This window comes from Cetorhinus maximus, chromosome 16 (assembly GCF_964194155.1).
Source record: "Cetorhinus maximus chromosome 16, sCetMax3.hap1.1, whole genome shotgun sequence".
Taxonomy (NCBI): domain Eukaryota; kingdom Metazoa; phylum Chordata; class Chondrichthyes; order Lamniformes; family Cetorhinidae; genus Cetorhinus; species Cetorhinus maximus.
This window is the reverse complement of record NC_135894.1, coordinates 59,261,417-59,287,163: the sequence shown is the minus strand read 5'-3', so window position 1 is coordinate 59,287,163 and position 25,747 is coordinate 59,261,417. Positions and strand designations below refer to the sequence as shown.

At 41.6% G+C, this 25,747-nt stretch overlaps 1 protein-coding gene across 4 annotated transcripts in view; it reads left to right on the top strand.

Annotated features, from left to right (window-relative positions):
• The first annotated feature begins 5,409 nt into the window (after positions 1 to 5,409).
• Positions 5,410 to 25,747, top strand: part of dmd (dystrophin) — a 1,945,510-nt gene continuing 1,925,172 nt past the window's right edge. For all 4 annotated transcript variants that reach the window (XM_078559857.1, XM_078559853.1, XM_078559852.1 and 1 more), the window contains exon 1: positions 5,410 to 5,949. In XM_078559857.1, coding sequence (XP_078415983.1) covers positions 5,862 to 5,949 — 88 coding nt within the window. In that variant the 5' untranslated portion in view covers positions 5,410 to 5,861. The remainder of the gene's footprint in view (positions 5,950 to 25,747) is intronic.

Sequence of the window (25,747 nt, the reverse complement as noted above, 5' to 3'; positions counted from 1 at the left end):
TTCGATTCAGTTGGCAGGTTTGTGAATCGGATTCTACAGATAACAAAGGCCTGGCTGAGGGTTTCAGTTTTCTGAGCTAAAAAAGGGGAAGAGTTGGACAATGTTTCAGAGGTAGAAGTAGGTGATCTTAGTGATGGTGCAGATATGTGATGAGAAGTTCATCTTGGGGTCAAGGGCAACACCAATGCTGAGAACAGTCAGGTTCAGCCTCTGACAGTTGCCATGGAGATGGATGGAGTCGATAGCTACGGAACATAGTTGTGTCAGTGACTGAAGACAATGGTCTTCTCAATATTTATTTGGAAGAAAGTTCTGCTTATCCAGTACTGGATGTCAGACAAACAGTCTAACAATTTAAATACAGTTGAAGGGTCAAGAGATGCGGTGGTGAGTTAGAGCTGGTGTCATTAGCAGACGTGTTGAACCTGGTCTTGTGTATTGCTTTGAGAATTACCTCAGCATTAAACTTCTATGATACTGAACTTTCCAAGTCAGCTCAGGGGGTCTGGAAGCATGGGAGAGATGGCATGTTTGGAAGGGACAGTGCTTTCCTCACTTTTCTTGTGCAGAAGAGGAATAAACCGGGAAGGGCACAGAACTGTAACCATTGGGTAAAGGTTGCAAGTGTCCAATTTAGCGTCATTGGTACCTTAAGTGCATTAAGGCCGGGTTTTTCCAGCTCCATCATGGCAGGACCCACCATAGCACATTCAGTGGCTCAGCTAAAAGTCCATTGACTTTCAGTGGGACAGGACAATCCCAACAGCGAATGGGGCTGGAAAACCCCACCCTAAGTCTCCTAACATCAACCCCACAGCTGATATGATCAGAAAACCTTGTTTTCAATTAAGGAGAAATAAAGGGTTGGAAATTTATTGGTGAAATTCATGTAACGTTTTTTATCTAGTGCAAAACTCCTTGCTTCCTCTTAGTAACCCTATAAGATGCGTTTCTTTCACTTTCTCCCACAATTGCGGCCCATCTGGTTTCACTTATTTGAAAACAAAATTCCGGGAAAGTGAAATTGATTCAGGTAAATATCAACAGTTGAATATTTCTGAAAGAACATTTCCTTTATGTAAAACATTCCAACTTGGAGAAATTCTATTGATAACACAGCAAAACAAATTGCAAGCTATGTCCGAAACTTTGTGGTGCCGATTTTCACCGAATACTGTTGGCACAAAAGCGCCTCTGAGGTTGCCAAGTTGGGCTTTTATAGCCTCAACACCATTACACAGGATTACATAGGATATATGGTGCAGAAACAAACCATTTAGCCCAACCAATCCACACCGGTGTTTATTTTCCACTCAAGCCTCCTCCCGTCCTTCCTCATCTAAATCTATCATTGTAATCTTCCCTTCTCCCTCAGATGCTTCTCTATCTTCCACTAAATGCACCTATACTATTTGCTTCAAACACTGCCTGTGGTACTGAGTTCCACATTCTCACCACTCCTTGGATAAAGAAGTTTGTTCTGAATTCCCTGATGGATTTCTTGGTGGCAATTTTGTATTAATGGACAATGGCTATGCTCTTCGCCACAAGTGGAAATATTGAGCCGGTTTTTCCCTCAGTTGGGAACCATGAGTTGGGCCATTTACCGATATCATGTCCCCGACTTTTGAAAATCAGGGGGCACCCACCAGATTTTGGCTTCCAGACATCAGGGTGGGTTGGAGTCAGGAGCGCCGCCTCCCAAACCAGGCCTAAAGCAGCAATGGAGGCATGTTGGTGGCAATGTAGTCTGGCTAGAAGCCCGCCTTGGTTTGCTGGGACATCAACCCAGTCCTATATATGGTTGTTAGGCCTCCTAGATCTAACCACTCACTCCTCTCACACCCACACCAATTCCCCCTCATGTCCTTAATGCCCTCTCCATGTCTCCTCATATCTCCATGCCCCTTCATATTCCCTCCATACCCCCATGCGCCTTCCATACCCCTTCCATAATTCCCATACCATGTATATGCCCACACTCCCAGGATCCACTATGTACAAACCAATGAGCCATTGGCAAGCATGATAAGTATTTGAAATGTTCCTGAAACTGACACAAGAAGCAAAGAGGATTTGAAAATCTCCTTTGAAAAGAACTTCTCATTTTACAATCTTCTAAAGGTATCAATCAACCACACCCATTCATACCATTGATGAATAAAGCTTAAACCTCTTAACACTTCTTAATCTTGTCCAAATAAACAAACAGGCATTAAAAAACCACATCAAAGAAAGAATAACTTTTACAACCTCATAAAGCTGTCGATCAAACACAGCTAACAATCTCCTTCAAGTGGTGTAAACGTCCCCCTGCTAAACTGAGTCCTTTAGCCATCCTTATTTTGGAATGGAGGAGAAGTTGTAGCTTTTGATACAGAAAGCAGCAGCTGCCAGTGCCTTCCTACCAGCTAGTACACAATGGGGTAGGCTAGACATTTGGTCATTCTGTGAGGAAACTGTATCTCCTGTCTCCCTTGCTTGGGCTTGGTCTGTTTGTCCTCTGATGCTCTCCAGCAAATGACTGTGATGTTGCCTTGCGCTGCATTGTGTGGTGCGGTTGTGACAATTCCTTGCACATTGCTCCTGAGAGATTAGAGGCCTATTGCTGCACATTTTCTGATAACCCCTGCAGAGATTTCAACACAGTCTCAAAGATATAATTAGGGTGTTTTGCTCATCAGTCACTTCCCTTCTGAAGGAAGGTTAACAATCTTTTGCCCACAGAGCACAGCAACAACTGGGGCTATGACCTTGACCAACTTGATTGCTGTTGCTTGATTCCACTTGTTCCTCCTCACAGTGATGGATGCTTTACCCAGTGCTTTCAGAATAAATTTGTCATCAAAATGCCCCAGGCGCTAGGATCTATGATGCATTTAAATCATGGTGGAATGTGTGATGCAGCCTCTTGTGAAGTGTTTGGGTCCTAGCTGATACCATATGACACAGGCCTCATTTTGGAAGGAGCCAGAAGTAAAAGTAAAGAAATTATTCATTACAAGCCGATCGATTCCCACAGCTACATCGAGGACAGCTTTTCACACCTTGCTTCCAATAAGGACTCCATCCTATTCTCCCAGCTCCTTCACCTCCTTTGCAACTGTTCCAATGATGCTACCTTCCAAAACAGGGCTCTGACATGTATTCCTTTTCCAGAGTTGAGGTTTCCCATCCACATCACGTCCAACACCTCATCCCCCTCCCATGGCACCTTCCCATGCAACTGCAGAAGGTGTAACAATTTTCCCTCCTCCCTCCTCACCGTCCAAGGCCCCAAATACTCCTTCCAGGTGAAGCAATGATTCACTCGCACCTCATTTAATTTAGTCTAATGCATTCGCTGCTCACAATGCGGTCTCCTCTATACTGGGGAGACTAAGCACAGACTGAGTGACCGCTTTGCGGGACATCTTTGTTCAGTTCATAAGCATGACCCCGACCTTCCTGTCGCTTGCCATTTCAGTTCACCATCTTGCTCTCATGCCCACATTTCCATCCTTCGCCTGCCACAATGATCCAGTGAAGCCCAATGCAAACTGCAGGAACAGCACCTCATCTTCTGATTAGGAACTTTGCAGCCTTCCGGGCTTAACATTGAGTTCAACAACTTCAGACCATGAACTCTCTCCTCTATTTTGATCTTTTAAAAAAAAATCCGAATCCTCTCCCCCCACAGGCCCATCTGTAACTTGCTCTTAAGTTTTGTTTTCACAGAGCTTTGACCCTTGTTCTGCTATTAACATATTCTGCTATCTTACTATTATGTCACCATCAGCACCTTCTTTAGTCTTTAACACTACCATTAACATTCTGTTGCCTTGTGTCCATGACATCTTTGTCAAATGTCTCCTGAGCTCCAACCTATCCCTGACCTTCTATTTTGCTCCACCTGTTCCACCTCCCCCCCCACCCCCACTTTCCCCCCCCCCCCATTTCAACAGTACAAAATCCATCACAGTTCTACCTCTCTTCTGCTCTGAAGAAGAGTCCTATGGACTCAAAACGTCAACTCTGTTTCTCTCTTCACAGAGGCTGCCAGACCTGCTGAGTTTTTCCAGCATTTTTCTGTTTTTATTTCAGATTTCCAGTAACCACAGTATTTTGCTTTTTTAAAAGTAAAGAATGATATGTTACAATGTTTTTATGATAGAATAGTTTCTAACTAAAGCTAAGATGCCAAGAAATTGTGTTCCATGCTAGTACCGTCAATTGTGTGCCTCTACATGAGAACACAAGTAAGGATAATAATGAGATTAAGAAAAAGGTGATTCTTTTGGTGGATCATACCTCCCCTGATTAACTCTAGGCTGAAAATGCCTAAGATCCTCCTCAGATCTGAACAAATATTAGGCATTGAGAGGTCCCATCCAATCCCTCTGAGCAACCCTGTTCAGGAAGCAATCACAAGACCACCAGGTGTTAGAAATTGGCAAATTGGCCAGGTCACAACTGTCCATGTGTATGTCAATGTAATGTAATGCACGACGTGTGTGGTTTCCAGAAGCAGTGCACACTTTTCAACACTTACAATACATTTGTGCATGACCAGAAAGTCTGCCCTCCAATTGTTTTGGAATAAAGAGGTAAGAAAAGATCGCCATGCTTTTAGATAAAATTTTCCCCACCATTATATCGATTCAGGCGACATACAGTCATCCCAGACAGCTATCTGTTTTAAAGGTCTGTACTGAATAAAATATTTACAGATTGAACCTTCACCTTTAAAAAAAAACTCTTTTCCCAAATTGAACTGCAGGAACATTGGATTCGCTGATCCTAGATCTGGCCCTGTAATTCTTGGCATAACAGCTACTCCTTAAAGCCATTTGATATGCCTCCATGTCCAACAACAACCCAAAGTAACTGCTGCATTAAACAAAATACTTAATATCCATTCTTTATAACACAGTTTGAAAACTAAACTGTCTTGAGCAAACCCCTGGTGCCTGCCATCTGTGCCCCTTTCTGTAGGTTCTGTAGGTCTTATCAAATGCTTCCCCAGTGGCTGAAGGCATAGCCACCGATGGTGGGGGTGAAGATGACATGGATGGACGAGAGGCCAGAATTGGAGGGTACAGAATTCTCTGAGGGCTGCAGGACTGGAGGAGGATACGAGAATGAGAATTTTAAAATCGACGTTTGCTACAACTAGGTATTCCGCAAAAAAAAAGCGCAAAAGTTACAATGTCGTTCTTTTAACATATTAGTCTTCTAAAAATCTTTCTGATTAGTTTTTTTTAAAGTTTGATGCAAACCCCACTTTTGGTTTGCACGTAACAGCTGATTTTATAACAGATATTATCGTATATTTCTCCAACTTTTAAAATAAAAAAAAATTGACGATGCCAATAGAGGGAAATATTACACAAAGTCAGGTGATTTTAAGGAAAAAGACTGGGGCGGGGGGGGGGGGGGGGGGGGTGTCACTGCCTCTTTAAATGCCGGCACTGAAAGCGTGTCAGTGTCAGGAGAGCAATCCTTGTCGCCTGGTCTGTCTGATTTATGGGGAGTCCGGTTTCCCTCAGCTCATCCTACTCCCCGGGCTGGGCCGCTCCTCTCTGTTTTTTTATGGAGAGGATCTATTTGGGAACAGGAGGGGTGGAGTTGGGAGAGAGTGGCACACCTGTTGGAGTGGATCTGCTGGAAGTTGTGACAGCCTGTGCTCGGTGTGTGCGGGGTAGCTGGTGGGTGGGTGGGAGGGAGGGAGGGAGGAAGCTGCACTGTGTTGAACTAGCCCTGCTCAGAGCGCTGGCTCGGGCTGACTGAGACACACGGAGCCGAGCTGGACCCGGGCTTTCTCCGACATTACCCTGCCTGCAGCCTCCGAGGAGCAGCGGCAGCACCTTTCTCACACACCGATGGCAGAAGCTGGGCGCCCCGAGAGTGCGAGGGAGGACTCGGCGGGGGTTGGAGACGAGTTTAACGAGATTATTAAAACTCGAACGGGTAAGTAGAGAGGGAAATTGTGGGGGAGGGGGGGGGGGGGTGGGGGTGTTAACGTGACCGAGCCCAGGAGGGAATGGGCTAGAGGAGGAAACCCTCCAAGTTTCCCCTTTTAAAATAAAGTAACTACGGCTCTGGTACTGGAGACTGAGGATTTGGAGGGAGTGGCAGTGGTTGGCATATTACTTTTTACCAGCTGCAGGGCAGAGTTGGCACCGGGACCCTGCTGGCTGGTTGGCAGGGACCAGGGGGGTGCACTGTGTGGGCTGACTGCTCCCGGGGGCTGTGTTAATGTACCGGTTGGGTTTATACCGCTTGTTCACAGTGAGAGCAGGGGTGATGTTGCTTTAAATAGCCAGAGCTGGAATCAGATCTCCCGGCTTAGGTTGCAGGGCGAGGACACCGTGGCGCGGTGCTTGGCCAAAAATATAGCTTCACTTTCTCGCTTTGTAAGCATTTTCTTTGTGTATAAATGACTGTAAGTGTGTGTTTGGTGGGACCCGTGTGTATATCTGTTCCCAGTGGTACCTCGGAACTCTTGCTCATTGACGCTGGGCATCAATGGCCATTTATTGCTGCTATAGCTCCTCCCATCGTTTAAAGTTGGAGTGAACAGGCAGCCACCAGCAACTGACTTTTTCCTTACTACTTTCGGACGTACAATGTTCCGACCAATTCATGGGTTGCGGGTCAAGTTAACCAATGCAAACATGGAATTGTAGCCGGCAACAGCTGCTGTGAGAATGGACTTAACAGCAAAAGTAAACTCTGGAAAATAAGGATTATTTCCCAAAATAATGCAGTACGAGGTTGAGGTTTGTTTGCCAGGAATAAGAGCAAAGGCTGTCAGAATGTATAGGCTTCTTTGTTTCCACATTCTGATCCTGCAGTAGACCAGTTTAAGGGTTGGATAATGTGGGATTAGAACTCGTGATGAAAACCCTTTGGGAACTGAGCTGTACAGGAAGTGAGATTTCATGGCGCGGGGGTTAAGTTACTTATCCCAGAGGCTCATCCATTTTGGCTGCCCTCCAATTCCAGGATGTCCAGTAAATCAGCGATGCTTGATTGACATCCAGTTGGTACTCGGTTGTAAACTCTTTATACCACATTATAATTTGTTTTGAGGTTCACTCTCGCACTTCTGCATCCAACATCGAACCAACAATGTGATTGCTTACAGTTTTAGTATTTTTCAGCAACATGCTCCGTTACTCCGGATGCTTCATTCTAATTTAGTTATTAGTAACCTAATGCCAATTGGCTTTTGCGGAGCTCGATCGTAAAATACATGTAAGTACTTTAGAACTCAAGCAGTTGATAGCGCTAAGCAACGCAGGATGGTGTAAACTGAATTTGCAGTATAATAGGTTATCACAATTACAAAGAGAAAGCTGAGTGCAGCGAACACTTTGGGGAATTGGTTATCTTCTCACAGGATTAAGCGGTGTTGATGGAAAACTGCAGTCATCGGTTTTGTTGCAAATTTGGCCTTGTTGATTACCTGGATATGTGCAGCCTAGTGCCAGTCACTGGAAAGATATCAGGAAACAACAGTCCGAACTATGTGCTAGTAAAGGTCATGTTTTATTTTAATGTCATAGTAATGGCCAGACCGCACAGTGGAGACAGCCACCTGCTCTTCATGAATTAGCAGAGTAGTGAAAACTATTTTAGGCTGTGACTCGACCAATTAAAATTGGTTTTACATTTCATTCAAGAGTCCAGTGTCACAGTAACTTTAAGGAGTACAGGATTTTTTTTCTGTAGTCAAAAACGCAGCAAAGTATTTTGTGCTTGTGCACATTTAAACAAAAGTTTGCAAAACCTACACTGGAGATAAGTCAAAAGGTTTAACCTGGCATCAAGTTTGGAAGATCCAGTTAATGATTTGGATAGTTTTTAGTTATGCATTCAGTTAGGTTCTCACAGCTAAGAGGCTGCCCAAACAAAAAAGGTAATATGTCTAGTGCTGGGTTAAATGGTAGTAATTATTGTGTGGCCTTCTATCTCAAATGCTTCAGCTCTTGATTCCTGGGCAGCAGGTCACAAGCATACTGCTTTTCACTTCAATGCATTTGTCATATATGGAGGAGGTACAAAGATTAAGTTAGGATGTCAGATGGAGCAAAACAAAAGGAAGAGATGTTCTATTTTGGTGACCTAAAGGAGTTAAAAATTTAGTAACTCCCAAATCGCCTCACACACGGTACACACCTTCTGACTGTTGGGCACAAATTGGCACCAACAATAACTGTGGTGAAACTTAGATTGTTCTCTCCTCCAAGGGAGAGAGTAGGTGGGAGGAAAGTCATTTGTGGTGGGTGGGAGGGTGGGGGGGGAACATCCAACTTAAAGCAAAATGTAGATGCTATTATAATAAGTCAGGCATAAGACAGCACAAGCAATCTCTTAGGAGTGAGTAGACTACTACAAAGCTGGGTTATTTTTGCAGCAGAAATATATTTGTGAAGAAGCATGTTCCAATTATTAGAGATTTTATATCACAGTTCAAACTCTACATCTGGGTAAACTATGAAGCAACTTTATTTGACTTTTGTTTGATATTTGGCAAATCTACAATAATAGTCAAATATTGAGAGAAGTACACAGCAATAGTGCTGTTACTCTGGTGAGAGTGGCACTGCAGTGAGGCTATTGTTATGAACAATATGATTTCTTGTAATTGGAGAGAGAATATTTATCTTGAGTTGCAGGCACATTAACACACATGACTGCCAGTAGAGTTGAAGGTTTTTATTTTATTATTGTAGCTTCCATGGCATTGTTGGTGAAATTGAAATGCTTTGGCAGCAGCAATAACACAGTGAATGTTGGAATAATGTCACATCTAGAATTACTGTGCTAAAAGTTTCAGGAATTTCTATTTGTAAATATTTCTGAGCTGCATTGCTTGACACAAATTTAAGTGTAGCATTGTCTGTGTTGTGTTCAACAATGCAGCACTCCCTCAATGCTGACCTAGAGTGTCAGATTAGACTTCTGTGCTCAAGTTTATGGAATGGAACTTACACCCACAAATTTCTGACTCAGAGGTGAGTGTGATACCATGGCTAGGACCACAGTGAGTCAGCAGGGAACCAAGAAAAGGTCCAACCAGTCAAATCCATGTGTGCTGATGGTTTTTGTCAGTTTCTGCCTGAATTTTCTTTCATTTTTGTCCTACGCTATACTGCACTTAAATTTGTGGCAAGCAACACAACTCCGCAAATATTTGCAAATAGAAATTCCTGAAACTTTCAGCACAGTAATACTAGATGTGACATTATTCCAATATTCAGTGTTAATGGTGCTGCCAAAGCATTTCAATTTCACCATCAATGCCATGGAAGCTACAATAATAAAATAAGCCTTTGAGCAACAGGATGGTCAGTAGAGCTAATGTGGCATGTTGGCATTATTTGAGGACATAACATGTGATATTAATAATAAAGCATATTTGTCGCATCTAAGGTAAGTACTCAGATGGATGTTATTCCATCAGTCCTTTGTGTTGACTACTCTTGGGATTTCTTTTCTACTTTTTGAAGATTGTTACAAAGATAGTTTTCTTTGCTCTGAATGGCATATCTATTTATTAAAAGCATTCCAGTTATAAAGGGGCTCAAGCTTCTTGTTTAAAATATATCCATCTGCTCTTTTAACCAGGATTAATCATTGAAGTATGTTCTAGCTGTTCAATGTGAATTGCTATTTTGATTTTACCAGTGTTACTGGAAGCTCTGCAGTTTTGCAAATTCACGTCAACGAGTTTTGACTATGTGTTCAGTACTGCACTGCTTTGATACTCATTTGTACTACAAAGGTGAGATTTCCAGACAGCCTCCTGCCTTTGAACTTGGTTAGTGTGCATTTGCTTTAATATTAACCTAGCTACTGCTGTTTACAGCAGTGTTACTCTGAATGCCAAAGTGTACATCTGGGTACTATAAACTGGCGAAGCATATGCATTCCTCCCACATAACGCAGTTGAAGTGCGACTGCCAAGGAGTAACAAATTTGTCTCAAATTCAGCTACTCTTTTAAATTTCCACTAGAAAAAGGGGCCTGCAAGTTTAAAAAGACCCTCAACTTCACATCATTTACTATAATAACATCCTTTTAATCCAGGGTTTGGTGTGGAAATCGGAACTGTTCAATTTCTGTTCTGACCTCCTCCCCTCCTGGCATCTAAACAAAACAAAAATGACTTGGGTTAGTCAAATTAGACTTTATCATAATCACCATCTGAAAATATTTTCAAAGAGCTGGATATGAGACTTGTTTGGCTCCAATGTTAAATCATCAGTAGTGAATCTTAAGGGTTTCCAGTATGTCCTTTTGCTTTAGGCATTAATGCTTTCATCCCCATTGGCACAAATTGTTAATTAGTTCTGTCTAACAACCTAACTGGACTTAATGGAACCATAAAGCTGATAATTATTTATTCACTAAATGAGAATGAAGTGTACATTTATTCACTTTCTAAATCATATTACAAACATACGAATTAGGAGCAGGAGTAGGCCACTCGGCCCCTCAAGCCTGCTCCACCATTCAATAAGATCATGGCTCATCTGATTGTAACCTCAACCCCATATTCCTGGCTACTCTCAATAACCTTTCACCCCTTTTTTCAAGAATCTATCTACCTCTGCCTTAAAAAATATTCAAAGACTGCTTCCACTGCTTCTGAGGAAGAGAGTTCCAAAGACTCACTACTCTCTGAGAAAAGCGTTTCTCCTCATCTGTCTTAAATGGGTGACCCCTTATTTCTGAATAGAGACTCATAATTCTAGATTCTTGCATAAGAGGAAACATCCTTTCCACATCCACCCTGTCAAGGCCCCTCAGGATCTTATATATCAATCAAGTCACCTCTTTATTTTAAATAATCTCATCACCTAACACACTTGGTCACACCTTCCTCCAGTTGTATTGGTAGACAAGACGAGGACCCTGTCACATTGTTATTGTCCTACTTGGCAGTACTCAGACTGTAGATGGGCAGGGTCACTTAGCTTAAGTCCATTCACCCTGCCAATATTTTTTACTTCACTTTCCTACAGTCTATTCATCTTTCAGCACATGAAGTATTTTGAATTGAAGGAACATCTGATCCTGTTGTCCAATTTTAGTTTTCCATTCGTGACAACTCAGCAAGATTATATGTATGTCAACAACATAGCAGATGGAATAACTTCATGGATATATTTAAGTTTAATGATTCAGATTGCTATTGTCCAAGTTTCTGAATTGCCTGAGCTTTTTTATATGACATTTTTGTAATTAGTCATGACATTTTTGTAATTAGTCTGTACGCCAACTAATTTCTTATTTTCCACATGTGACAGTAGAAGCAAAATTTAAGCATGAAAACCATAACCCGCACTGTGAACTTTACAGAAGTAAAACACTGTGGATGCTGGAAATCCGAGATAAAAACAGAAAATGCTGGAAATAGGCCAGGCAGCAACTGTGGCGAGAGAAAACAAGAGTTAACGTTTCGGGTAAATGGCCTCATAGAAATCCAATAGATTTTAAGCAAGTGAAGGGGGTGAGGGTGGGGTGGGTGCAGTATGGGTATGGCGGGGTGGGGGTGGGAAAAACCTGAAACATTAACTTTGACCTTGCACCATTAGCCTCTCTTGTTTTTTCACCCTATCATAGACCTTTGCTTTTGTTTTTTTTTCACCTTTTCACTTGCTGAGACCTATTACGTTTCTAGCTTTTCTTAGTTCTGATGAAAGGTCATTGATCTAAAGCATTCACTAGGAGGAGAAAGAGACTTAATGTTCTGCGGGTTGTAGCAGTCATGTGTCTGAATGAAACTGACTACCTTGCCGGAGTGTTGTTCTAATTATTGAAATTTAGGTAGTTGAGAGAAGTTGGAGGAATGGGAAGGGGGTCAGTGGTGGTGGATCAGGGTGTGGTTCAGGGGAGAAAAAAATCTGGTTACTTTGCACAAAATGTGTAAGGAACACACCATATTGGAGTCCAAATGTACAGTGTTATGTTGCTGTATGGGTTCACACCTTCTATGCTCCTAATCACTGAATTCCAGATCCCTGACACATCAAAGTGGGAAGTCACTGTGACCATAGGCAGAAAGGAGAAATTGGAGGATGAGGCATCCTAATGAGGAGTTCTTCACTTGAATTCCAGTATGAACAAAAAAAAGGCTATTTGCTTCATTAAGTACAGATCTTGCGACAAATTATTTATAACTTTCAGTCCCTTGGAACTGAATAGTACCCCCAAAAAGGAATATTTTAGTCAAGTTCATTCTGAAACTCCGATCAAATGATGATCCTAGAGTGTCAATCCCAACATTATAGGCAATTATTCAATCCTTGTTGCAGTCTATACAGACTGCAGGTGGCATGGGGACAAGAGCATTCCAATAAATGTTTATCAAGTCTGTCTTAAACTAGATACTTGTACAGCCTTGAGTGATGCTCTACACCATGGACTTTAGTGCTTCACTTTGTTTTTAAACACTTTATTTATTGAAATCTGTGTAGTTATTTCAATCCTGATCTAGCAATAGATTTGTCAAGATAATTTTTATTTTCAGTTCAGTGAGTGGGCAAGGTTTTATTTCTAAAGTAACCTGGTCTAATTCTGGCAAAGTATTGTCACAATGTAATTGTCATATTTTCAAATGTAAAAGAACCCAAGGATTGTGCAAACACCAAGTATAGATGGAGTGTATTTGGAACAGAGCCAATGGAGCTTCAGGGTACTAGGCTAGGAGGACTATATTTCTGTGTTCCATGGTCCTGAGCTTCCATGACTCATATCAGTATTTCCTATCATCATTGATGAACAGAGGAGAGAATCAAAGCTCAGTAGTGACCCAATTTTACCAAAGCTTCTAATTATTGCTGTCAAGAAAAGTTGGTCTTTATTTTTCAGGCTATTCTGATTCACAGCAAGTGCTTTGAATGATCAGGGGCAAAGTAGGAGGTTGCTTTGGCTAAGTTCAGTTCCTAGCTCTTACTGCAGCATGCAATGTGACAGAATTGTATGTTCATGTATTGCTGGCAGACTATTCTGCTCTGAGTGCATATCTGCTCATCTTATTAGAATCAAGATTGAAGTAAAATGGAGCAATATATACAATCACTGACATACTGCCTTTGAAATTACTCCAATATATGTAAACATAATTTTTAAAAATTCTTTCATGTGTTTGGGTGTTGCTGTCAAGGCCTAATTGCCCTTGAACTGAATGGCTTGTTAGGACATTTCAGGGTCAAACATATTGCTGTGTGTCTGGAGTCATATGTAGGCCAGACCAAGTAAATAGCAGATTTCCTTCCCTAAAGGACATTAGTGAACCAAATGGGTTTTTACAACAATTAACCATGATGACTATTGTCACCATTATTGAGACTAACTTCATATTCCAGATGTATTAATTGAGTTTAAATTCCACCAGCTGCCATGGTAGATTTGAAGCCATGTCCCCAGAACAGTATCCTGGGCCTCTATTATTAGTCCAGTAACATTCCCATTGTGCCACCGTTTCCCCAAGATTAAACAGCTAAAGGTTAAATGCTTAACTGTCTGTATATTAAGTGCTGCACAGTGTAATTTCAAGACCACTCCACAGTGTAATTTCAAGACTGCTGAGATTATCATTATCACACCTATGGTTAAATGTGATGGGATATATTTTCCTCATTTTAGTAATTTTGGTGAAAAAATAGATAAGCATAAAGCCTCTGTACTTAACTTTGCTGAATGCTTTTGCTAAAGTGGAGAAAAATGTGACCCAAGGTATCTTGGAAGACCCTCTGAAGTGAACAGTACCAATTAAGAGCCTTCTCATTCTATGCTCCAGGTTTTAGTAACACCGCAGTGAAAATATCCTGATCACAGCAATTCAGTTGAGGCCTGTGTTTTACAATGAAAAATTCTGCTCATTGCTAAGAACAATTGAGTGCACATCTGGAAACTCATGGTTTAATAGTTTGTTAAAATGCATTTTTGAAGCACTTTTAGAAACTGGGAGAAATCTGCAGATGTTAACAAAACACCTGCTGGGAAGCATTATCTTTTGTACAGTTGGTAATACTTTACGTTATTGGCATTGGATAAATAAGTAATACATTAAGGTGTAACAATTCAAATGATCCTTAAATCAATTACACAACTAATAAGCAAAGACCCCTGAACTAAATAGTAGCTTTTTGAAAGCAGTTTTTAGTGTACAATGTAAAGGAACATGTCATGAGGGTTCTACTCTTCTATATGCATAATGTTTTTATACCCAGGCATGAAAGTAACTTTGAAACCTCTAGTAGGTAGTACATTCTCTCTTATAGCTTGAAACTAGAATGAGTCTCCAATACTGCATGTCAAAGTTACAGATCGGCAGTGCAGCAAATATATGAATGTTCAATAGCTTGAAGCTGAAGTTAACAGTTATTTTTGCTGTTTGGTGAGGGGGGAAAAATATATTAAAAGTTTTACTGACTCCAAGGCGAGGAGAAAATCTGTTATTATATAATGGAATTCAATGTATGAAATACTGCAAACTTAAAAAGTGCAAAAATTTACTTTGAATACAACCCAGTTGAACAATAGGACCTTTCATACAAAACCAAGTAGTTAGTTTTAATAGCATGCGCCGTGTGGGAGTCATTGTAATATAAACACATTTTAATTGTGTTACTATGGCAATGCTGTCAATGAGAACTCCTGTTTGGCAATTGTACTTAAAATTCAGAATATGTGTTTTGAATCTTTTAAAAGCAGTCTGAACTAGGAAGGCCATCTGTGTTATGGTGGATAATATCAGTAATACAAATAGTGTGGAGGTCTGCTGCTGTGGTTCTGGTATTTCCCACATTATTTTGCATTGGACCTTCTTGCTGTCAGATGGAAATTTTCACATTTTAATCAAGTTTTGTTTTAATTATAACAAAACTAATTAGACTAAGAAATTGTTATTTGTTTGATTTTCTATGACAACACTAAATGATAGCCGAATAGCTGTGACATGGAGTAATAAAATAATGTTTCGTAATAGTCTTTCTACTTTTTTAATTCATTTTATGTGATGGGCATCACTGGCTAGGCAAGCATTTATTGCCCATGTTGACCTTAAAGGTGGTGGTGAGCTGCCGCCTTGAACTGCTGCAGTCCATGTGGTGTAGGTACACCCACAGTGCTGTTTGGAAGGAAGTTCCAGGATTTTGCCCCAGTGACAGTGAAGGAACGGCGATTATTTCCAAGTCAGGGATGGTGAGTGGCCTGGAGGGGAACTTCCAGATGGTGGTGTTCCTTGCTGCCCTTGTTCTTCTAGATGGTAGTGTTGTGGGTTTGGAAAGTACTGCCTTAGAAGCCGTGGCTAATTTCTGCAGTGCATCTTATAGATAGTACACACTGCTACCATTGTTCGTCAGTGGTGGAGGGAGTGAATGTTTGTGGATGTGGTGCCAATCAAGCAAGCTGCTTTGTCCTGGATAGTGTCAAGCTTCTTGAGTGTTGTTGGACCTGCACTCATCCAGGCAAGTGGAGGATATTCCAGCACACTCCTGACTTGTGCTTTTTTAGATGGTGGACAGACTTTGGGGAGTCAGGAGGCGAGTTACTCGCCTCTTTTTTTTATATATGGTAGAAGGCTTACAAGTGTAAGGAAGACTTCTTGTCACTAGTAGGCCACTGATGTTGAGTTAATGAGTTAGCCTTACTTTTAAACAAGTCCTTAGTGTGTTTCTGTACTTCTGACCAAATCTGAGTTAAGATTCAATTCTGTGCTCCTGAGATTCTGAAATCCCTGTTAGCAAATAAAGCAGAAGTGGACAACTGGAATCTCCCAAGGTAATGAGGTTGTATTGTTGAGCCAGAACTGTTTGTACTTGCCCATTGATTCAATCAAGATGCAAAAGGTGAAGGATGAAATTGAACCAGGAACTTCTTCCAATTTGACACAGTTGAAGACGTGTTTCTGACTAATTACGATGTAAGTTGGTTGGATTGCCCTGGATGCACTTCTACAAGGTCTGTTACATTGCACCATTCTGAGGCTGCAGTGGACCAGACAAAAAGGAGAATTGCGTATTTCACAGGCCATGAACCTTTGGCATGCTGATGGCCTCTGTGGCAGGGAAGAAGCCAGCTTTGGTTGCTTGGAATCAAAAAATTGGTACAGCACAGAAGGAGGCCATTCAGCCCATCATGTCTGTGCTGGATCTCTGCAAGAGCAGCTCACCTAGTCCCATTAACCCATCTTTTTCACTAACACTGCAATTTTTTTCTGGTGACACTGCTTGGGATTTGTGGCATCAGAAATCACTTGGCTGTGAAATGGAGGAAGAAATGAAATGTGTTGGAGGGTGGAACTGGGAAATGTAGAAAGACAATATGGTAACTTGCGCTATGATGTGGAAGATATGAGCAGGGTTCTCAATGAGTACTTTGTCTCTGTCTTCACTAAGGAGAGGGGTGAAGCAATATTCTAGTTCGGGGAAGAGTTTGAAATATTAGATACAATAAGCATAGTGGGAGAGAATGTACTGGAGGGACTGGCATCCTTGAAGGTGGGTAAGTCACCAGGGCCAATTGGATTGTATCCCAGGCTATTAAAGGAAGCCAGGGAGGAAATAGCAGATGCTCAGGGTAATTTTCAAATCCTCACTAGATACAGGTGAGGTACCAGGAGATTGGAGGTCTGCGAACATTGTACCATTATTTAAAATGGGTTTAAGAGATAGACCAAATAATTATATAAAAGCAAAAAACTGCGGATGCTGGAAATCCAAATTAAAAATACCTGGAAAAACTCAGCAGGTCTGGCAGCATCTGCGGAGAGGAACACAGTTAACGTTTCGAGTCCATATGACTCTTCAACAGAATTAAGTAAAAATAGATACGGACTTGAAACGTTAACTGTGTTCCTCTCCGCAGATGCTGCCAGACCAAATAATTATGTCAGTCAGTCTGACTTCTGCGGTGGGCAAATTATTAGAATCAATTCTGAGACACAGGATAAACTGTCACTTAGAAAGGAAGGGATTAATCAGTGATAGTCAGCATGGTATTGTTAGCGGAAGGTCATGTCTTATTAATTTAATCAATTTTCTTTTGAGTAAGTAACAAGGAGGATTGATGAGAGTAGTGCAGTGGATGTTGTCTCTGATTTTAGTAAGGCACTTGGCAAGGTCCCACATGGCAGACTTGTCAGGAAAGTAAAAGCATTTGGGATATAAGGGAATGTGGCGAGTTGGATTCAAAATTGGCTCCAAGACAGAAAGCAAAGAGTAATGGTTGATGGGTGTATTTGCGAATGGGAAAACTGTTTCTAGTGACATTAACAGTTCTTAGTTGGGTCTCTTGCTGTTTGTATATATTATTATTTGGACTTAAATATGGGTGTCATGATTGGGAAATTTGCAGATGACCCAAAAATTGGCTGTGCAGTTGATAGTGAAGAGGATAGCTGTTGTCTCCAGAATATCAATGATTTGGTTGAATAGGAGGAAAAGCAGCAGATGGAATTCAATCCAGAGAAGTGGGAGGTAGTGCATTTAGGGAGGGCAAACAAATCTAGGGAATACACAATAAATTGGAGGATATTGTGAGGGGTAGTAGAAGTGAGGCTTTGGTGTGTATGTTCACAGGTCCCTGAAGGTGGCAGGATAGGTTGATAAGGTGGTAAAGAAAGCATATGGAATGCTTTTCTTTATTGGACAAGGTATAGAATACAAAAGCAGGGATGTAATGATGATCCAGGGAAAGAAAGACTGTGCTTAAAGCTTTGTCATCAGTGACTCGCAACACGAGCACTGAGCTATAGCTTATCAATTGGTCGATAACCTTTCAAATTACATAATAAAATGACTGTTTGCAAATGAGTCATTTGACCATATTTGCATGTGTCTCTTTCTTACCTGTATTACTAAATGTCAAGGTAACAGTTGTGGATTATCTTCAATAGAATACGCCAGAACAACAAAATTTAACTCAGGGCTGGAGTTTCTGGATTTCCAAACCATTTACCACTAACCATTAATAGGCAATAACCGGAACAGTATAAAATGCTGGTTAGGTCACAGCTGGAATTTCGTCTACAGTCCTGGTCACCACGTTACAGGAAGGACATAATTGATCTGGAGAGAATGCAGAGGAGATTTACAAGACTTTTGCCAGGGTTTGAAAATTGCAGCTATGAGGAAAGATTGGATAGGCTGGGGTTGTTTTCAGTGGAACTGAGGAGGCTGAGGGGTGACCTGATTGAAGCGTAGACAATTATGGAGGGCCAGATAGAATAGACAGGGATGCTCTGTTTCCCCGAGCAGAGAGGTTAATTACCAGGGACATAGTTTTAAGGTGATTGGTAGAAGGATTAGAAGGGACATGAGGAAAAACCTCTTCACCCAGAGGTTTTTATTCTGTGCATGTTATTGTGAGTGAGTCCTATGTTGGGACATTTTTTTTCAGATTTTAAAAATATTTATTTTTGACCTTAAAATTTTTCAGCTCCCGGCCTTCGGGGAGCTTTCACTACGTGCTCCCCCACGCCTGTGCAGGCTTTTGCACTTGCACTCCTCCCGCATTCCCCCCCCCCCCCCCCCCCCCCCCCCCCCACCCACCCACCCACCCCGGCAGCGCTGAGCTTCTCAGCATGCCTCTCATGTTGGCTGGCCGTTAATTGGCCCGTCAGCATGAAATCGTGGTCAGGGGCCGATCACAGGCAGCAGACCGTTTCCCAGGCCCACCCACCCACCCGATGACCTGAAAATCCTGCCCTACGGTACTATGGAAATGTTCCAATTTTCGGTTGTTCGGTCTCCTCCTAAGGCAGGAGTAGACTTTATGGTAGGTGAGCTTTGTTTGATCAGGATTCAGACCAATGCCTTCACTGGGAATGTAATTAATCTGTGGAGGGAGGGGGAATTTAAATTAGTATGGTGGGGGAGGGTGAAAAATAAGCTTAAAAAGGGACAAGGGGGAGCACAAAGGGACAAGAGCAAAATTGGGAAATAATAAAACAAATAATAAAATAAAAACAATCAAAACAAGCTTAAAAAAGACTGCAACAAAATTTGCATTCCAGGTTCACTGGCATGTATGTGAATGGACAAAGCATTCAAACAAAACTACAAAATTTACAAGTATTAACTTCAGAGAAGTCGCATATTCTAGCAGCAGTCCCAATGTGGCACAGGTTTAGACAGGCTAGAAATTTAATATTGTTGGTTATAACATTTTCAGCAGAGATTAGGATGTAATTTAATACAGAGAAGTGTGAGGTGATGCATTTTAGGAGCAGAAACAATGGGATGGATTAAAGGTTTTGGATGATAACATAATAAAGCGGGAGGAGAACTAGCAATTCAGGTCTTAGCATCTTTTTCGTCACATTTGCAGCGGAGCTGCTGGTTATTCCCTAATGGGTCAAAGCTCGGCAATGTTCACCTTTGGCAATCAGCAGGCTATCTGACTGGATGTTAGGCTTGGCTAGCCAATCACCTGTCCCTGACTTAAATACTCACCTCCAACCTATGAAGAAGCATTTTCTGGAAGGGGATCATCAGATAGCCATGAGACTGGGGATGCTGAGGCCCATCATTGCACCACAAAAGCCTAGAAATTCCGCCCTTGATGACGAAGTTCCACAATAAGTTTTACTTTTACCACACTCTTGATTTATCCACTGGCCATGTTTTCATGGGAGCCCATTTGATAGCTTGATTTATGGAGCTCATCAGGAATTCTGGATAGATCTGTAAAACTTGTTTTGATCCTGTTTTTTTTTAACTCCCAGTATAATTTACTTCTATCATTCTTCTCATTTCTTGTGCAGATGAAACCATTGATTAATTTTGGATTACATGAATCGCAAAAGGTTAGTATGCAGGTATAGCAAGTGATTGGGAAGGCAAATGGAATGTTAGTGTTTAGTGCAAGGGGAATGGAGTATAAAAGTAAGGAAATTTTACTGCAGCTGTGCAGGGCCTTGGTGAGACCACATCTGGATTACTGTGTACAGTTTTGATCTCTTTATTTAAAAAGAATACACTTGCGTTAGAAGCAGTTCAGAAAAGTTTCACTTGACTCATTCCTGGGATGAAGGGCTTGCCTTATGAAGACAGGTTGGGCTTATACCCATTGGAGTTTAAAAGAATGCGAGGTGATCTTATTGAAACATATAAGATACTGAGGGAACTTGATAGGGTGGATACAGGAAGGATGTTCCCACTTGTCCCATGAGGACTAGGGGACACACTTTAAGAATAAAGTGCCTCCCTTTTAAGATGGAGATTAGGAGAATTTTTTTCCCTTGAGGGCCATTAGTCCATGGAATGCTCTTCCCTAGGAAGCAGGTCATTGAATTTATTCAAGGCTAAGTTAGAGAGATTTTTGATAGACAGGGGAGTCCAGGGTTATGGGGAGAAGTTAGGAAAGTGGAGTTGAAACTACAACCAGATCAGCCATGATCTTATAGAATGGTGGATCAGTCTTGAAGGGCTGAATGGCCCACTCTGATCCTAAGTCTTATGTTACTAATTTTCCAGTGGACCAAAGAAAATTCATTCACATTAAGGAATAGAAAGGTGCTGACTCCTGCAATCTTGAGTCTTAAGCCAGTCACATAACCACTGGTTGAATGAGGGAGCAGTTTAGTTGTTGCATTGTCTTGCCCAAGTAGAATAATGAGTTAAAGGGCTGGACTTTACAGTGAGCAGCAAAGCAAATTATGATTGGATTTAGATGAAAGATAAAAATCAATATAAACAGACATTAAAAAATCACAACTTTAGAAAATGTGATTTTTTTTTTTATATAATGGAGAAATTTGACATTCGACAAATATAAAACAGATTTCCAGGACCTGTGAGAGTGTTCAACAGTAATTCAACCATGGAACCATAGAAAAGTTACAGTGCAAAAAGAGGTCCATTCAGTCTGTCATGTCTGCTCCAGCCGTAAAGAGAGAAAATAAGCTAAGTCGCTCATTTTTAAATCCCACTTTCCAGCACCTGGTTTGTAGCCTTGCAGGTTGTAGCACTTCAGGCACACATCCAGGTTCCTTTAAAATGAGTTGCGCATTTTGGCTTCAACCACCAATTTAGGCAGTGAATGCCAGGTGCCCACCACCCTCTGGGTGAAAAGGTTTTTCCTCATGTCCCTTGTAATCCATCTACCAAGCACCTTAAATCTATGCCCCCTGGTATTTGACCCCTCAGCTAGGGAAAACAGGTCATTCCTGCCTACGCTATCTAGGCCCCACATAATTTTGTACAACTCAATTAGGCCACCCCTTAGCCTCCTCTGTTCTGAGAGAAACAACCCTAGCCTATCCAATCTTTCCTCATAGCTGCAATTTTCCAGCTGCAATTTTCCAGGCCTGGCAACAGTCTTGTAAATCTCCTCTGTACTCTCTCCAGCATAATATGTCCTTCCTGTAATGTGGCAACCAGAACTGTACATGAAATTTCAGCTGTGGCCTAACCAGCATTTTATAGAGTTCCAGCCTTGCTTTTGTATTCTATAGCTCGTCCGCTAAAGGAAAGCATTCCATATGCCTTCTTTACCACATTTATCCACCTGGCCTGCCACCTTCAGGGGCCTGTGGACATGCACACTAAGGTCTCTCACTTCCTCAACCCCTCCTCTCAATATCCTCCCCCATTTATTGAGCATTCCTTTGTTTTGTTTGCACTCCCTAAACGCATTACCTCCCAATTCTCTGGGTTGAATTCCATTTGCCACTTTTCTGCTGACTCAACCAAACCATTGATATAATTCTGGAGACAACAGCTATCCTCTTCACTATGTCACCTGCAAATTTCCGAATCACGACACCCACATTTAAGTCCAAATCACTAATACATACAACAGCAAGGGCCCCAACACTGAGCCCTGTGGAACACCACTGGAAACTACTTTCCACTCGCAAAAACCTCCATTGACCATTACCTTTTATTTCCTGTCACCTGAGTCAATTTTGGATCCAACTCGCCACCCTCTGAGATCTGATGGGATACATTTCTGACCAGTCTGACACATGAGACCTTGTCAAATGCCTTACTAAAATCCATGTAGACCACACCCACTACACAACCCTCATCAGTCCTCTTTGTTACTTCCTCAAAAAGTTCGATGAAGTTAGTAAGGCATTATCTTCGCCTAACAAATCCATGCTGACTATCCCTGATCAATCCGTGCTTTTCTAAGTGACGGTTTATCCTGACTCTCAGAATTGCTTCCAATGTCCTCTGAACAAGGGCAATTAGGGATAGGTAATAAATGCTGGCCTAGCCAGTGTTGCCCACATACCATGACTGGTGGTGGGCAAATTATTACTTTTTTAAAATTCAAAGTCACACTGAATGGCGTATAATTTTTTTTGGCATATCCCTCGCACCCTTTTTAAATATTGGTACAATGTTTGCAGGCATCTAATCCTTCACCTGTATCTAGTGAGGATTGGAAAATGATCCTCAGAGTATCTGTTATTTCCTCCCTGGCATCCTTTTAACAGCTTGGGATACAATACATCCAGCCCTGGTGTCTTATCCACCTTCAAGGATGCAAGTCTCTCCAGTACTTCCCCTCTCATTATTCTTCTTATATCTAATATTTCACACTCCTCCTCAGCAACTTTCTGTGGTGTTCTGCGTATGTGTGCAAATGCCAAAACACTGACAGATTTGTCATCAGATTTCTTGGTGCTGATGTCCAGCATGCGAGAGCAGAATGTGCAGTAAAACCAGAGCCTGGAAAGTGCTGGGATAGTGGAAAATAGTGGCAATAGAGAGAGAGAGAAAATTAGGAAAACAAATCGACTGAACAGTGAAACAGATGGTAGAGGCAGTGACAAAGTTGGAAGAGAAAAATAACAAAATAGATCCCAGAAAAAATAAATGTTAATCAGACTTCAAAAACCAGGCAGTGCATGGCCAGAAAATACAAACATGGAACTGCAGGAAGAAAACTGACAAAATGGATTTTTTTAAAAATGAAACTATTTTGTGTGCCACTGTAAATGATCTATTCACACAACAGTGCCAGCAGATGCTAATTCATTGATTCTGGATTGTGCGAAATGGGGCTTAAGACAATGGGGTAAATTCCTTTCTTGCAATCAGGGCTCACTTTCACTTTCCTGGCTATAGGGAGCAAACTTTGCAAGGCACACACCAATGCACAAAGGAAAGTTAGAGTCATATGCTGCCCACCAGTTTCTAATGCACACTGGCCATGCCATGCGTGAAGGCCTTGCTGGCACAAAGCTTTGCAAAATTTAGCTGCTTTTTTGGTGGGTGGGAGATGGCAGGTCTGTGCTGAATTGTCATATCTTCAGTCTCTGGTGCTTGCACAAGTCATTGCTGTTAAGTGTAAGAGCAGTGAATGCAAGGTCAGAAGATGAAGTCTCTGCTGGCAATCAGGATCCAACAAACAGCTGCATGTCTGTCCGTGTGTGTCCACATCACTGAACTATATTTAATGTGCCATTAAACTGGCAATATCACTCAAGACCACAAGGATGGCTGGTGTAGAAAATTTAAATTGTACACTGGCACAACATGGCTGTGCTGTTCTAGGTTTATGGTTAAGACACATAATTGGGGTCAGATAAGGGATTTTAACTCTGCAACTGAAAATACTGTACGTTAGAAGTGTTTTGATTGGAGTGTTCCATACCCTAATATTAATATCAATCAGCTTAATGAATACAATGTTCACATGAACAAGGTGGTAGAACACTAATAATGAGAAGTTCACACATGGAATGGTTATGGCCCAGGTGAAATAGAAGAGGTGAAGGTGGTGAAGAAAGAGCAGCAATTCCTTGGTGGAGTAGGAATTCAATTTAAAATTACATGACACCATGTAATAACACACAAAAAAATCAAGCTCAATGTAGAAAATATAAAGGGAGAAACAATTAGAAGGACTCGGAGGATAAGGAAGACGGAAAATATACCGGAGATGAAGGAGAGATATTAAATGGATAATAAAAACAGAAAATTCTGAAAATACTCTGTAGATCAAGCAACATCTGTGGAGAGAGAACCTGTGATCGGAAACGCGTGGGAGGGGGAAACTGATCGGAAACGCATGGGAGGGCAACAGGAACCTGGGCAGCATTTTACTGATGGTGACCAAATAAGAGGCCATTGTCAGGATTGCCTGATCAGAGAGCTGGCAGTTTGACAGCCTTGGCAGTGCCATCGATGGAGTTGACTGGTGCTGAGGCTGCAGGAGGAAGAAGAGGATGCCCCCATGTTGAGGCACCTTGAAGGGCGGGTAAGCTTTTTTATGGAGCCAGGCCAGACAGGCAGGCAGATGGCACAGCTTCAGTGGTGGGCTATATCTGTGGGCCATGGAGTGGCTATAAAGGAGAGCCCCTACCCGGGAACTCATAGAAGTCCATCGGGGTGGTGTAGTGGTATTATCACTGGTAATCCAGAGACCCAGGGTAATGTTCTGTGGACCTGGTTTCAAATCCCACCACAGCAAATGGTAGAATTTGAATTCAATAAATATCTGGAATTAAAACTGTAATGATAACCATGCAACAATTGTCATAACCTTGTTCACTCATGTCCTTTTAGGGAAGGAAATCTTCTGTCCTCACTTGGTCTGGCCTACATGTGATTCCAGACCCACAGCAATGTGGTTGATCCTTAAAAATGTCCTCTGAGCAAGGGCAATTAGGGGTGGGCAATAAATGCTGGCCTAGCCAGCAACACGGGGGATGTTAAGGCATGGATTCACTCCCTAGAAATAGTGCTTGAAACAGAATCCATTACAATTTTTAAAAGGGAAGTGAATAAGAAAGAGAAGTAAGAAAACATTTTAAAGGGTCTGGGGAAAACAAGTGAAATGGAACTAAATAGGTAGTAACTTCAAATATCTAACAACAGGCACCATGGGTGGGATGATTTTTGTTCTGTTGGAAAATTTAATGATTCAATGAAAAGAGTAAACTCCTTTATCCTATGCCTCGTTGGGGAGTCTCATTCAATCTCAGTGCAGTTTGATGAATCTGTGCTACACGTTTTAACTCCAACTCCAAACTGTTTCCATTTGAATGTGTCTTGCAGCAGCGAGGGCAGAGTTGATGAATTTATCCTGGGGGGATAAAAAACTAAGCAAATGCTCAGGATAATTTTTTAAAGTTTTTAATTTATTCGATTTATATTCTCCATCCTTTTCAGATTATGAATAAGTAACTATTGATTTAGTTCTTGGCTCCATTTGCAAGTTGAGAGTTTCAGTTCTTTTGAAAAATCATATGTCAACTCAATGTTAACTCTCCACAGATGCTGCCGAACCTACTGAACGTTTGCAGCACTTTTTTGAGTTCCAGTTGTCGGATTGCCTTTTGCAATCTGTCTTTCAATAGAAATGGTCTTTCAACAAGCACGAATAAGTAACTATTTGAAAGAAGTTGAGAAGACCAACCAAAACAAAACTCTCATCTTCACATCTTAGACTGACGGACTAATTACAGAAAATATTCCTTTATTATCCTCATTCCCCTCCAGAACCATAGAATGGTTTCAACACAGGAGGAGGCTATTTGGCCCATCATGCCCAACACGGCTCTCTAAGAGCAACCCAGCTGGTTCCACTCTTCTGCCCTTTTTCCCCATAGTCCTGCAAATGTTTTCTACTCAGATAATATCCAGTTCCCTTTTGACAGCCATGATGTTCTATGTCTCCACCATACTCCCAAGCAGTGCATTCTAAATCCTAACAACATGCTGCATTAAAAAAAGTTTTACGGCATGTTGCATTTTGGTTCTTTTGCCAATCACCTTAAATCGGTGTC